At 40.1% G+C, this 13,451-nt stretch overlaps 1 protein-coding gene across 2 annotated transcripts in view; it reads right to left on the reverse strand.

Annotated features, from left to right (window-relative positions):
- fam163ba (family with sequence similarity 163 member B, genome duplicate a) overlaps positions 1-13,451 on the reverse strand; it is a 51,572-nt gene that overhangs the window by 5,380 nt on the left and 32,741 nt on the right. Inside the window, exon 7 of one of the 2 annotated variants that reach the window (XM_061799142.1) lies at positions 2,459-2,574. In XM_061799142.1, the coding sequence (XP_061655126.1) occupies positions 2,459-2,551 (93 nt within the window). In that variant the 5' untranslated portion in view covers positions 2,552-2,574. Of the gene's footprint in view, positions 1-2,446; positions 2,575-13,451 lie in introns of both variants that reach the window. The other variant, XM_061799141.1, reaches the window with a different exon arrangement.

The following is a 13,451-nucleotide window of genomic DNA, read 5'->3' on the forward strand; positions in this document are numbered from 1 at the left end:
GATGGTGTGTTAGATTTTGAATTAGTTGTTTTATTTGAACTATGTCATCGTCAGTCGTGAAATCTGTTTAAGTGACGTGGCCTCGTGTGCAGCTGATAAACAGCTGGCTACCTCGTTTTACTATTGCTGGCCTTCCAAACATGTTCCTTCATAAGCACAGTATACTGATTCAATGACATGCATTCTACAGTATTTACAGTGTTTACTTGCGAATACAAACACATTGTCCTTCAAAGTAGCCTGTTGGACAAGCGGCGACACCTAACTTTCGTATCCGCTACGGGGGTTAATTTCGTTGCAATTTCAGCGCACTTGTACCTCAGCAAAGCATTTGCAGCTACTATTTGTGACTCACAAAATTGAGCTTGCAGATTAATCCCAGGCATCCCGCCAACTAATATCAAACCACAATACAGAGATCACTTGGATTTGTCTGGCAATTAAAACAATCGGAATACTCCCTAAATAGAGAGGATAATAGTGTTTACACTCAATCAAGGCCACCCTTGCTTGTAGACAATCTTAGCAAATTGCTTTCGGGTGGAGAGCATGCAAGTCTGTGGCATTTTTAGGTGCAATTAGGAGACCACTATTGCTGTAATACTGGGACAAGGCTTTTTAAAACAATTTTTGCAGCCACTACAGTACACCCACGAATGTGATACACAGCATCAATCTGAGGTTTGTCTGGTATGAAATCAGTCACTGTTAAAAAGAGATGACTTACTCGCTGGGAAATGAGAATGATGTACAATGACGAGTGTGTGTGTGTGTGTGTGTGTGTGTGTGTGTGTGTGTGTGTGTGTGTGTGTGCGGGGGGGTTGGGAATTCAGCAAAAAAAATGATCTCATGAATGATTTACCACGGGCTTAGACGGGAGAGCCACTGAGGCAGAATGGCTGATGTAAGTCGCAGCGCATGTTCCTTTCTTTGCGAGGCTGGCGTGAAATGAAAACTATGCAAACACACTTTGGTGAGTGCAGATATGAGTTTTAGTCCGCACACTCCTCAAACAATCTGGATAGTACAAGCTAATTTTCCATTCTAGTGGGTCACCACATCCAGCTCCGGCTATCATGTCGTTATCATGTAATATCGCTTCGATTTGATGGCCAGTCTTGAGGATGTTTACCTGCTGTTCCTTTGGCCCAAACATCATGTGGATGTGTTTCTGATAGTTGTCTCTAGATGCATCCTTGAATGTATTTTGTCCTGTGCTTGGGTTTAGTGTTAATTTGTGAAAATGTTGACATCAACACACAGCATCTTATTATTTTTGCCAAGATGGCCGGAGTTAGTTGCTAGTGATCAATAATCAATGCAAAGTATTCCTGTGACTTTTAACGACTGGCATTGTATCACTAAAACGCAATAGGGGTCTTGCTTTGGCATTGAAAAATAATTGATGACGTGATGGAGATCAGTCGATTTTCTGACAGGCGGAGTTGAGACAAGGAACTTGACATTTGCGCTGGACATCATTAAAATCTACAGACTCTTGCTAGGAAAGTTACTGTATGTCCTTGACAGGGAACATGCAGTATATGTACAAGGTGAGGCAGAAAGGTTCCAGGAATGGTGTCACAAAAGATATACATGTATTTCAAATCCAAACTACAAGTTTTCCCTTTGGAAGTAATGCCCCTGGAGTCACTGCCACACCTTTACGCACTCCTGGAAGGAGTTTTCCGGAATCCTCCGCAGCGGCGTCATTACATCTATCTTGATGTCCTCAATGTCTTCAAACCAAGTCCCCTTGATGACTCCCTTGAGCTTGGGAAAGAGGAAAAAATATTCAAGGTTGCACAAGTAGGGAGGTTGCTCCAGCATGGCGATGTTCTTCTTGGCCAGGAATTGTCCAATGCTCAGGGCAGTGAGAACAGGTGTGACGGATCTTTGAGTACAACCTGGAGACCAAATGCCAGAGCCTTCAGCAGATGAGTCTGATGTCACCAATCCCGAAGAAAGCAAGACATTGGAAGTCCCAAGTCCAAGTCGTGTTGACTGCATTCTTGTGAGGGGCAAACTAAAGTGGACATATGAGGTGTGTCAAATAAGGTCCAGGATTGTTGTCACAAAAGATGTATTTCAAACCCAAACTACAAGTTTTCCTCTTAGATGTGGGCCAGGTGATCACAATTGTACGTTAGAGGGAGTTTGACTATGACTTTAATTTAAAATCTTTATTTGACATGGAGCAGGGTGACACGGCCAAATCAGATGTCATTCCAGGCTTAAATTAACATTTTTATACCACCAGATTATGTGTTGATTATTCATGCCATAGTTTGCAAATTACATGAGTGACAATCCACATTGCGTACTTTCCTGTTAAATTGAAAATATGGCCAAACTTTGGTGTAATTATTCAGGATCTGTCGCTCAACTTTTTTTTTAATGCAACTAAAAAGAAAACAAGCGGGTTGCTCCTTGACGGACGTAATACCTTTGCACTCACCTGCAGTCTGCAGTAGCACAGTACTGCGATGATAAGGAGTAATATGACCGTAGCAAGAATTCCACCGGTGATGACCACTGTCCCGGCTGTCATTCGAATGGCTCTCCATCAACTGCCTGCGCGGAGCAAAGAAGAAGAAGAAAAAGCTCAAGAGCAGGACAACAATAATGAGAGCAGAGAAGGCTCACAATGGAGAGGCACCATCAAGTAGATTAAACCAGCGTGTCATCTCGGCACCACTTATTGAATTATCCAGCTGTTACAAATAAATGTAATAGAATCAGCTGGCAAGTTCTGCTTGCTGTGTCAGTTCAGACTAGAAAGTGTTTGGGGGGGGGGGAGAAAAAAAAAAGAAAGTTCTTAGAGAATGCTTGATTACAAGTAATCAAGATGATATGCAGAAAGAACAGTTGAACGCTAGCGAGAGAGAGCGAGAGAGACAGTGAGGTCAGGATGAGAGATGATGAGTGAATATGAAATGAAGACAAGGGGGACAGAAGGGAATGAAATGCTGGGAGGAAGTGAAACAGGATAGCGGGACAAAATGTAGCGTTGGGATGCTAACAAAAGACAAAAACAGTGTGATTATGTCATGAAAGGAAGACTTCAATGAATAAGCAGATCATTACTTTTTTATCAACTCAGCAATTCAACTTTAAAAATCCCAACCTTTTTGTCCCTAAGGACAAACATTGACATTCCCAAAAACTGGTGTAGGAATATCTTTTAGTAATGTTTTTCCTCTTAAAACAAGTGAATCTGTTGAAACTACTTTAAACTGTGGTATGTATTTTTTTTTTTTAAATACTGAGCATATTTTCCTATTTATTGCTATTTATTATACTGACTCATCAATCCATCCATCATGACATCTTCTATAGTGCTCGTCCTCATTAGGATGGCTCGTTAGCTGGAGCCTATCCCAGCTGACTTTGGGCAAGCAGTGCAGGGTAGGCCCTTGCTAGTCAATCGTAGAGCACGTAGAGACAAACAGCCACTCACACTCACATGCACACCAATGGACACAGAGTCTTCAATGAACATAACATGCATGTTTTTGGAATGTCGCAGCGAGCTGGAGGACCCAGAGAAAACCAACGCAAGCACGGTGAGAAGATGCAAACTCCACACAGGAAGGTCAGAGCTGGGATTCAAACCTGGGACCGAACAACTATGATACAGATGTGCTAATCACTCTTCCACAGTCCACCATGTAATTATATTTTGGTACAGTCTTCTTACATACACACCATTATCTAACGTCAATAGGAACAACCATCCTTTCAAGAGAAAGGCACCTTTGCGAAATCAGTGAAAAGGGAGATTTCTTTTGAAAAAGTAGCACAATCTAAAGGACAAATTCCAAAATAAAATCCAGTAAGTGGGGTCCTCGGCTCACGACAATTCCGTTCCTATGAAGGGGCCTTAGTCTACCACTAACTTACGCTAACGCAATAGGGAAGTTGTAATTACAATGTGAATATTTGAATGAAAAACACATGCGGGCTAAAACAATCCAATTAAAAAACAGTAAGCGATGGTAACTAAACGTGCCTTCTGGTGCTGTGCGCTGTTCGTAGCCTTGAAAAGCCGAATGTCGGGAACATCGTAAACCAAGGACACCATGTAATAATGACTGCATATTTTGGGGAGCTTTATCTACACCATCACAGTATCCAAAGCCTCACATTCACCCACACATTCATACACCAATGGGCGACTGCTGCCATATGCCCACTGGGAACAAATAAGGGTTCAGTGTCTTGCCCAAGGAGACTTGGACATGCAGACAGTCGTAGCCGGGATTCGAACCAGTGACCCTTCGGTCACCGGATGACCTGCTCTACCTACTGAGCCACAGCCACCCGTCCAATGTCCAATGTCCAATGTCCAATGTCCAATGTCCAACGTCCAAAATCAGCAACACTCATTTCAGTGGCACATTTGTAGAAACCAGTAAAAAGTGTGACATTTTGCTCCATGGTTTGAATTGGGAAAAGTTCCAACCCTTTACTGCTCAGTGACTGTTTTTTTTTTTTGTCAATGTCTTTCTGTCTCCAAAGTGTTCTGTAAATTGACTGTCTGTTGTCGTACGAGAGCGGCTCCAACTACCGGAGACAAATTCCTTGTGTGTTTTTTGGACATACTTCTTTATTTGCCAATAAAGATGATTCTGATTCTGATTCTGATCTGGAGGACAAATCTAATAAATGACAAACTGAAAGCCAATACAAGGGGTCTTCAGTTTTCGACGGTGCCGACATTTGACGATGCGAGGGTACGAACGGCGTGAAATGAACTAGATTGCGGCAGGAATGGAAAAGTGACATGAATGAATATCGAATGCAATAATGTTGTGTCAACTTCAAAAGCTAAGGCAAAAACATACAGAATTGGATCTGCGAACAAATTTCTAACATAGTCCCTGCACATGAACTGTTAAAAATCAACACTGCTCTCCAAAAAAGTAAATCTTCAAGGATGGGTATGTGGTGGTGTGTGTTGGTGGGGGTGGGTGGGTTACTGTGTGCTTGTTGCTAGGCTATGAGTCAACATTGCGAGCTATTATATGCAGCTATAAAGACCCCTCTGCTGTCACTATATAACCCAGAGACACCCTTATACACTAGATATAAAAAGGACCCCTGTTAAAATGCCAGGTATTTGTGATTTAAAATATGAGACCATGATAAATCATTTCAAAATTGTTTACAGCATTGTGGTCTATAACCTGTACAACTCAACTGATTATTTTTTTCGATGGTATCTAAAAATAACCAACTGAGATAATGTGATTGCACAAGTGTGCACACCCTCTTACAACAGGGGATGTTGTAAATTCTCAATTAAGAAAACACATTCAAATGTATGTTAAATGGGAATCAGCACACATCTGCCACCATCTAAAGCACCTCTGATTAACCCCAAATAAAGTTCAGTTGTTCCAAGTAGGCTTTTAAAGGTTACAAATTTTGGCAGTAATTTCAAAATGTATGTTTGGCGCAAACAGAACACTGCTCATCACCAGAAGAAGTAAATAACACCATACCTACAGTGAAGCATGGTGGTGGCAGCGTCATGTTTTGACTGTTTATCTTCAGCTGAAAATGGGGTCTTAGTCCAATGGGGTCCAGGTGGAGGGAATTATAAACAGTTCCAAATACCAATCAATGGTAGCACAAAACATTCAGGCTTCTGCTAAAAAGAAAAAACAAAATGTTTCAGGAAAAGTCTACCACAACAACTGAACTTTGTTTGGAGTCAATCAGAGACTCTTTAAATGGCGGTAGGTCTGTGCTGACTGACTCCCTTTGAACATGAGTTTGAATGTGTTTGATTAATTCACAGCTACATCCCATTATGAGAGTGTGTGCACACTTGTGCAAACACATTATCTCAGTTGTATTTTTTTTTACCACCCTTCTCAAAAAGGACGTATCTTGGTCTAATTTTTATATCACAAAACTTGGCATTCAAACAGAGGTGTGTCGACTTCTTTACATCCACTGTATACGCGCAGTGACAAAGGTCATCAACATACTGTACAGCATGGTTGGTATTACCGCCTCATACACAGTTTGCATTGATTTTGCTGTCCTTTAATGTATATTCCCGTCCAAACTGCTCTATAACATGACTCATCCAACTGGAGCATGCATCTGGTCCACTAACACGACACAGCAGCTCCCCCCTGGCCGTGATACAGCTGGATTCTAATCCAATTTTCCGGCCAACCAGATCAATATGAGGAAACACCAAAGAACACTGACTTTTTGCTAAGATTTGCCTTGCGGCAGGTGTTAAACATTTATTCACCCTTACATTAGTGAAAAGGGTTGTATTTTTTGTCCACAGTTGTTGGAGAAAAAAAAACATGAAATATTAACCTGCTAACATGCAACTCAAAACACTGATTGATAACACTGGGGAAGACAATTTTGGTTGAGTTAGGTCTGACAGCTGTTTTTAACAAATTCTTGGGTGCGGAATCCAAAACTGTTCTCAGTTTTTCTCTATCACTTCAAGTTTTTGAACTATAGATCCCCGTTTTCTTAAAAAAATATGAAAAAGACTTTACTTAACAGATATGTTTTTTGCTTTGTAAAACTTTTCAAATATTGACATACAATGAAATATGAAATAAACAGGCATGACTGCAATGTTTATTCAACACTATTATGTTTTACAAAGGATATGGCACAAATCCTCTTAAATCCTACTATGCTAGCTTTCTGTTTGCAAGTATTGATAGTGCTGACCTATTGGGAGCTGCACACACCTCTCACTGTGACTGCACAAACAAGTTGCCACGTAGCTGTAGATGAGTCCAATCGTAATTAGCTGGAAAGTCTTACTACAGCTAATCAGTGGAATTTTGCTTATCTGCAGGGTAAGCTATGGAGAAAAAAATTGATGTGCGAGGAAAAAAAACTGATTGCAATTTTGGAATCAGCATGCCAATTTTAGTTTTAATCAGCATAAAAATCAAACTCAGAATTTTTTTCAGAAAAAAATTGTTCCCCAGTGTAATGATCGAGCAATAAATTTTTTTAAACCATGTTTTCAGCAGAAGGGCACTTGGCATTGGCAGTTAACTGACGCATGTAGTAAAACAAAAACAACAAGAATTTACAATTCATGTGTAAAAATATACTATCAACTGCATTTTTACTACACATTGAATTACATGACAATTTACAATAGCTTGAGCTTATTTTAATACGCTAATCATGACTCGGCATCACACGAATGAGTAACCTATGGTAGTATAAGAACGTCATAAAAACGTATATTTAGGACAGATGACATTTTTTAGCTAAGTTCAGTTCATCCTATAACCTTGAGTCATAGGACACAAGTCATAGTTTAAAATGACCTCACTACAAAAATGCTAATTATGTTAGCCACTATGCTAATGAGTAAGGCAGTATAAAGACAACTTTAGAAATAATGTTCAACCTGCCTCAAATGATTTTCATCACAGTTATTTAGAACCTACATACAACGGATTGGGCGGATGTTCAGTTTACACCATAACCTTGAATAAGTGTGACTCATAGTTTAAAAACAAATGAGCTCACTACAAAATGCTAATCATGCTATCCATCATGACTTAATGAATGTGGTAGTATGACAGGCTTAGAAGTACTTTTCAACTTGCTCCAAATGTTTTTTATCATAATAATTTAGGACATGTGGATAACATTTCCGGCAAAATGTATAATACCACTTTAAATAATTGTGAAATCAAATGGATCACTGCAATATGCTAATCGTGGTAGCCATCATGCTAATGTGTATGCTAGTATGAAGACTTTAGAATAAATGTTCCACCTGCTGCAAAGTCATTTTATTATGATAATTTACAACATGTAGATTACATTGATGGGCTATTTAGAAAAAAAAAACATTCAATATTGGGTGAATTATACATTACAACCAAATGATCTTGCTACAAATGCTAATCACGCTATTCACCACGTTAATGAGAAAAAGTTCAGCTTTGATGGAATTTAACACATAACTATAGTTAGAGTGAATTATACAGTATTTTACAGTTGAAAGAGATGTACTAGCAAATGCTAATAATCCTAACCATTATGCAGAAGAGTATGCCGGTATGATAACTTTAGATATAGTGTTCAACCCATAGATATGAACAATGGCATAGATCGGACACGCCTACGACGACCTAAGGTTAGTGGGGGCAAGGTGACAGTGTATTCCATGTCTTTGGACGACACGAAAAACAAAATAACAAGGATGCCTGCAATTTGTGCTGCACATGGTTTCACACAATGCCGTACAATCACAACAAGAGAACAGAGAATAACTTTTCAAATGTAAAAAAATAATTTGCGGGCTCTTTTTTCAAATGTTCTGTGTTAATAGCATTGACAAAAAAAGGAAACCTCATGAAAATTGGTTGAGAAATGAGCACATTATGATTTGTTTTCAATTTAATTTTCTAATTTAATTCAGCACACTCATCTGTTGCTGGAGGCTTATCTGCCTCCAAGCTAAAAACACATGATTAGCAACGAATCGACGTCTAGTTCTAACCGTCATTGTGGAGTAGTAAACTAGTCGACACACACACACACACACACCATTTCTGAACCTATATACACACATTCACATTGAAACTGTCAAAACAGATGTTCAAGGTAGGCTAGCAATGTGTGTCTCTTGAGGCCTCCTTAACCTGATCAGTGCGTTACCGCAGTGTTAATTATTCATGCACACTCCACAGTGTAATAGCTCCATTTTGGCTGGTGTTGGTCCACCATCGTGACATGAGGTTAGCGGCAATCGTCGGTTGTCGCTAACGCACTCAGACAACAACACGGGAATAAAGCGCCAGACTTTGATGGAACATGGCAGAGATCACAGCGCAGGTCTTGCTGGGAATAATGGCCGCCGACAGGCTCTCAACCGGAGCGGGGACAGAACACTTGGGAGGTTGTGAACAATAAGACTGGCACTGTTACAAGTTTAGGCTGTCAACACACACATGCGCACACACACACGTGCGTGTACAGCAGGGAATTTTTAAAGATGTGCGAGTTTTGTGAAAAACTCCCACCGCTTTGCTGTACTTTCTATCTCTGACTTCTTAGAAAAGAAGTGCAATCTATTCCATCCATCCATCCATTTTCTTTACCGCTTATCCTCACTAGGGTCGCGGGCTGCTGGAGCCTATCCCAGCTATCTTCAGGGGGGAGGCGAGGTAAAGAGCAAAGTGGTTATTGAGTAAATGACTGAAAGTTTAAAGGTCACGTATTACGGAAATTTGACTTTTTAATGGCTTGCGTACACATAGATGGGTCTCTGGCGTTTTTGCTATCCCATTACGTGTGAATGCAAACAACCAAGTAAATGTTTTGTTCTCTGCCTAGTTCTGAAAATGTGTCGAACGGTTCTGCACTTCCGTTACACTGTTACATACAGTAACTGTGGGGCTACTTTACATACCAACCACCCTCATGCTGACTTTCTCCCCCCCATGACATGGTCAGCTCGGCACGAAGATCAGAGTCATTTTTAAGCAGGGCCGGGACAACACTGTCTGAAATACTAGAAAGCAGAAGAACCAAATTTCCTCACATGTGTAACGCCCCTGCTATCGTGTCAAAGCCAAAAGCTAAGCAGAGCTGCATTGAGTTTTGTTGGCTGCATAGATTGGCATTAGCTTCTGATAAGCGGCACATACATGATTGCTCGGTGAAGTTGTTGAAGTGGTTTAGCGAGACTCCTCCACTACTACAATGTAGTGTATAAACTGCCTCCACAAGTGAAAAAGCTTTTATTATCTTTATGGGCGCTCCCTTTTCCCTCCACTCTTCTGTAAGTAGAAGTCACTCTAGTGCAATGCTCAGACTCCGCCCCCTGGTCATTATAGTAACGAATGCTAGGCAGAGTTCATAGGGTTCAGTCCGTAGGGACTGCGCCCATAGGACAATGGAAATATTAGCATATTCAATGCCCACCTGGCTGTGTGAATGGCAAACTAGTGATTAATCGCCTGTCAATCACACAACAGAATGACTGAGTTGTACTAAATATGAAGTAAATCATGCAAAGAAAGAAAAACAGAGTAATCTGCAAGTTCGCCGTGTGATAGATGTTTGGAGTTAGAAAAAGCCCAGCCAGACAATCGGACACCTTTGACCCGTGACACAATGCGATGTCCTGTCCGCACAACTGCTGCATCACCTGATTCAGCCTGGCCTGGTGTCACATTTCACATTTGACTGTCTCATTGCAGCTCTGCAGTCACCCCGCGGCGTAATGACCACAGAAGAAGAAAAACGCTCCAGGCTCTATAGAATATCACTGGCTGCCTTACTTCACTGACAACTGAAATCAGGAAACACTGACTTAAAACAAGCTCTACCCTGGGCCAGATTCAGATCATTTAATGTGGTCCACTAAAGCAAGTAAAGTGTGTTTACTTCCTGATTCTTCCGAAATTAATTAGTTCTTTTCATTCTGGCAGAAAATGTTACTATTTATTACGATATTACGACATATAGATATTGAACAACATAAATAATTGCATTTCACTCATTTCCATGACTACTGTCAGTCAATTTGTCATTAAATGCAGTGGTAATTGTGTATATTTTTATATTATGAGGAGGGGATTAAAGATTGTTTTGGTATGAATGGCAATTAAAAAAATAAATGTGCAGCAACCTCTCAGAAAAAAACTGACCTTTCACATTCCATTCACTGCCTGTAATTACATTTTGTCGCCTACAATTGCTGCCTACACTGTGCAAAGACTATAGAGTGACAGAGCTGAGGTTTGTGCTAATGTGCGTGTTTTTAAATTCTTCTTGGTGCTTGTAATGCAGAAATTGAACTTCAAATGCAAAGATCAGATTTTGATATTATAATACAATGTTATTTTAATTATTATAAAAATTATACATTTTGTTTATTTATTTTATATTATTTGTACTACAGTACTAATCCCCCTCTACTCGTGGAGGCTAGGGACCCAGCCTAGTATGAAAAGTGAAAAATGACGTCCTCGCCAAAATATTTTTGATTACCGATAATACATGATATAATACTTTAAATTTTAAATATACCAGAAATCATTATCCATCCCAAGAAGGTCATTATCATTTCAAATTCATCATTATCCTTAACGATAAATGGCCTATCGATGCTTTGATTTTGAGAAAATGCACCCCAATCGTGTGTTCACATTAGATGGAGACTCTTGTAACTTCTTCCACTAACAACTCAGGCTAAACTTAGCTCCCCTCCAAAATACATAACTTGTCTCTCGAGTCAAGATGTATGACTTCAAAATGCTTCCTTGACACTAATGTACATCCTTCCTATTAAACAGGGCTTTGGCGCCATCTTGTGGCATTGTAGGGTTTTTCAGACACTGCACAGAAACCATAAAGAGGGGAGTTTTACAGTGAATAGCTGACATTAGGTTCCACACAAAAATGCAACTAGGTGAATTTGCAAACAGCAAACCACAAATATGGGGGGATTACTGTACTAATATTACTTAAAAAAAAAAAGGAGATTCATGCTATTCATTGAACATTATGTGTGTTGTAATCAGTTTTCAATGTAAATAAAAAATATATTCCATAACAGGTCTAGTTCATAAGTTCCGTGTCAGTCAAATATGCCCCTGAGAAATTGTGCTGACAGAGGATGCCGTTTGTTGTCATACCGCCAGCGCATTTATAACCTCCTACTGGGAAAAGTGTTACCAATGCACACACATTAAGCAGGTTGTTTTCTGTCTGTTTAGCCTCTTCCTTCCCCTCTGCCTCCCTTTGGTCGGCTGATGCAGGGCTCCCTCGGCCCGGGGGGGACCGCGAGGCATCTGTTTTGACATGACTTTGAACAGCGAGAGAGCCACGAAAGACAATGCCAGTGACGCGCAGATGGAGGGGTAACACTACAGTGCGTGTAACGCCGCATGTGAGTCAAAGTCTATCAAGTCGGAGCGTGTTCTCCAGAGAATTTAGTCACCTTTAAAAAAAAGAAAGAAAAGGAAACGCACTGTCACTAGTCAAACCACAGTGGCTATAGTTACGCGAGCGTAATGTATTTTCCTCAGAGGGTGAGGCTACATTTACATGAAGGTGACTACTAATATTGCAGCTTGGGAAAAGGAGTTGAATAGTGTAGTTGTAGGGCACAAAGATGACGGTGACATAAAAATAGCCACTAAACAAGTGCATTTTTAATCAATCAATACTAGGTGAATATTATATTGGACCCCCTTGGGAACATATGATTAGACATTTGACAATTTCCCCTATAAATATGCATGTAAAGTAATTTCCATTGTCAACATGGTATCTTCAAAAAAAGCTTTTGAGGTTCTCTGCACGGTGACCTTGTAGTTGGCATGTCTACCGCTCTGAGCTTCAGGATTCGCTCAAGCCCCCCTTTGTGTAGTTTGCATATACCACCCACATTACCCAAAACATGTATATTGGTTTTATTGAAGTGTCTAAATTATCCGTAGTGTGAATGTCAGTCTGACTGGTTGTCTGTCTATACCTGACAAACAACCTTACCTTATGATTTGACCTCTTGCTCAATGTCAGCTGGGATAGGATCAAGCTCACCATGACCCTAATGAGAAAACGTACTGTAGAAAATAGATGGATGGAGGTTCTCTTCAATGTGTTGAAGGTTTCGGTCAGGGCTGGCGTTACAATAGGCTGCAGAAATTACTACATTACGGTCCCGTAAATGGAACCATTTCGGGAAATACACTTGAGAGTTTGAAGACGACTATGAGAAGAGATGAACATCCACTGGAAGTGGAAGTACATGAACCAAAGCAATACTTTTCCAGACCTTTCAATGAATGAAAGGTCATGAACTAGCTCATATTTTGGGTGGACGTGAACTGAACCGAGTTCACTATTGAGAAAACTCGATAATGTAAAATTGTACATCATTAAAGCAACGTTCAGGATTATATCGAAGGTGACATATATCACCCACCCCTATTAGTCAGCCAAAGCTGCTAGGAATGCAAAGTTATCAATGTCCTTTCCCCATCGTTCATGTCACACTGTGTTGCGTGTTTTTGTTTGCACATTAAGGACAAAAGTCATGTTTTGGTTTGAATTCCTCTTTTAAAAAAAAAAAAAAAAAAAAAAAAAAGAAAAACAACAAAAGTTTTTCTCCACGTTTTTGAGATTGTAGGGTGAAAGCTGCAGCTGGCTAGTATAGTGTGGACTGAATGGGCGGCTACAATGGGGAAGGGAAATGCCAGTATTTTAAGGCTAATAGCCGTCAACAACATACAGTATTGGGGAAAAAAAGAACTATTAAGTAATTTTTTGAACCGTGAACTTCATTTTGAAATATGAACTGAAGTAGTTCAATTTTGGAACGGTACACTGAACTTTGATCTAGTTCGCATGGAAAATGAACTTTACCAGCAGTGGTCCTGTGTTAACGATGGTCCCGACCATCAAGATTTCGAAGT

This window comes from Phyllopteryx taeniolatus, chromosome 15 (genome assembly GCF_024500385.1).
Source record: "Phyllopteryx taeniolatus isolate TA_2022b chromosome 15, UOR_Ptae_1.2, whole genome shotgun sequence".
Classification (NCBI taxonomy): domain Eukaryota; kingdom Metazoa; phylum Chordata; class Actinopteri; order Syngnathiformes; family Syngnathidae; genus Phyllopteryx; species Phyllopteryx taeniolatus.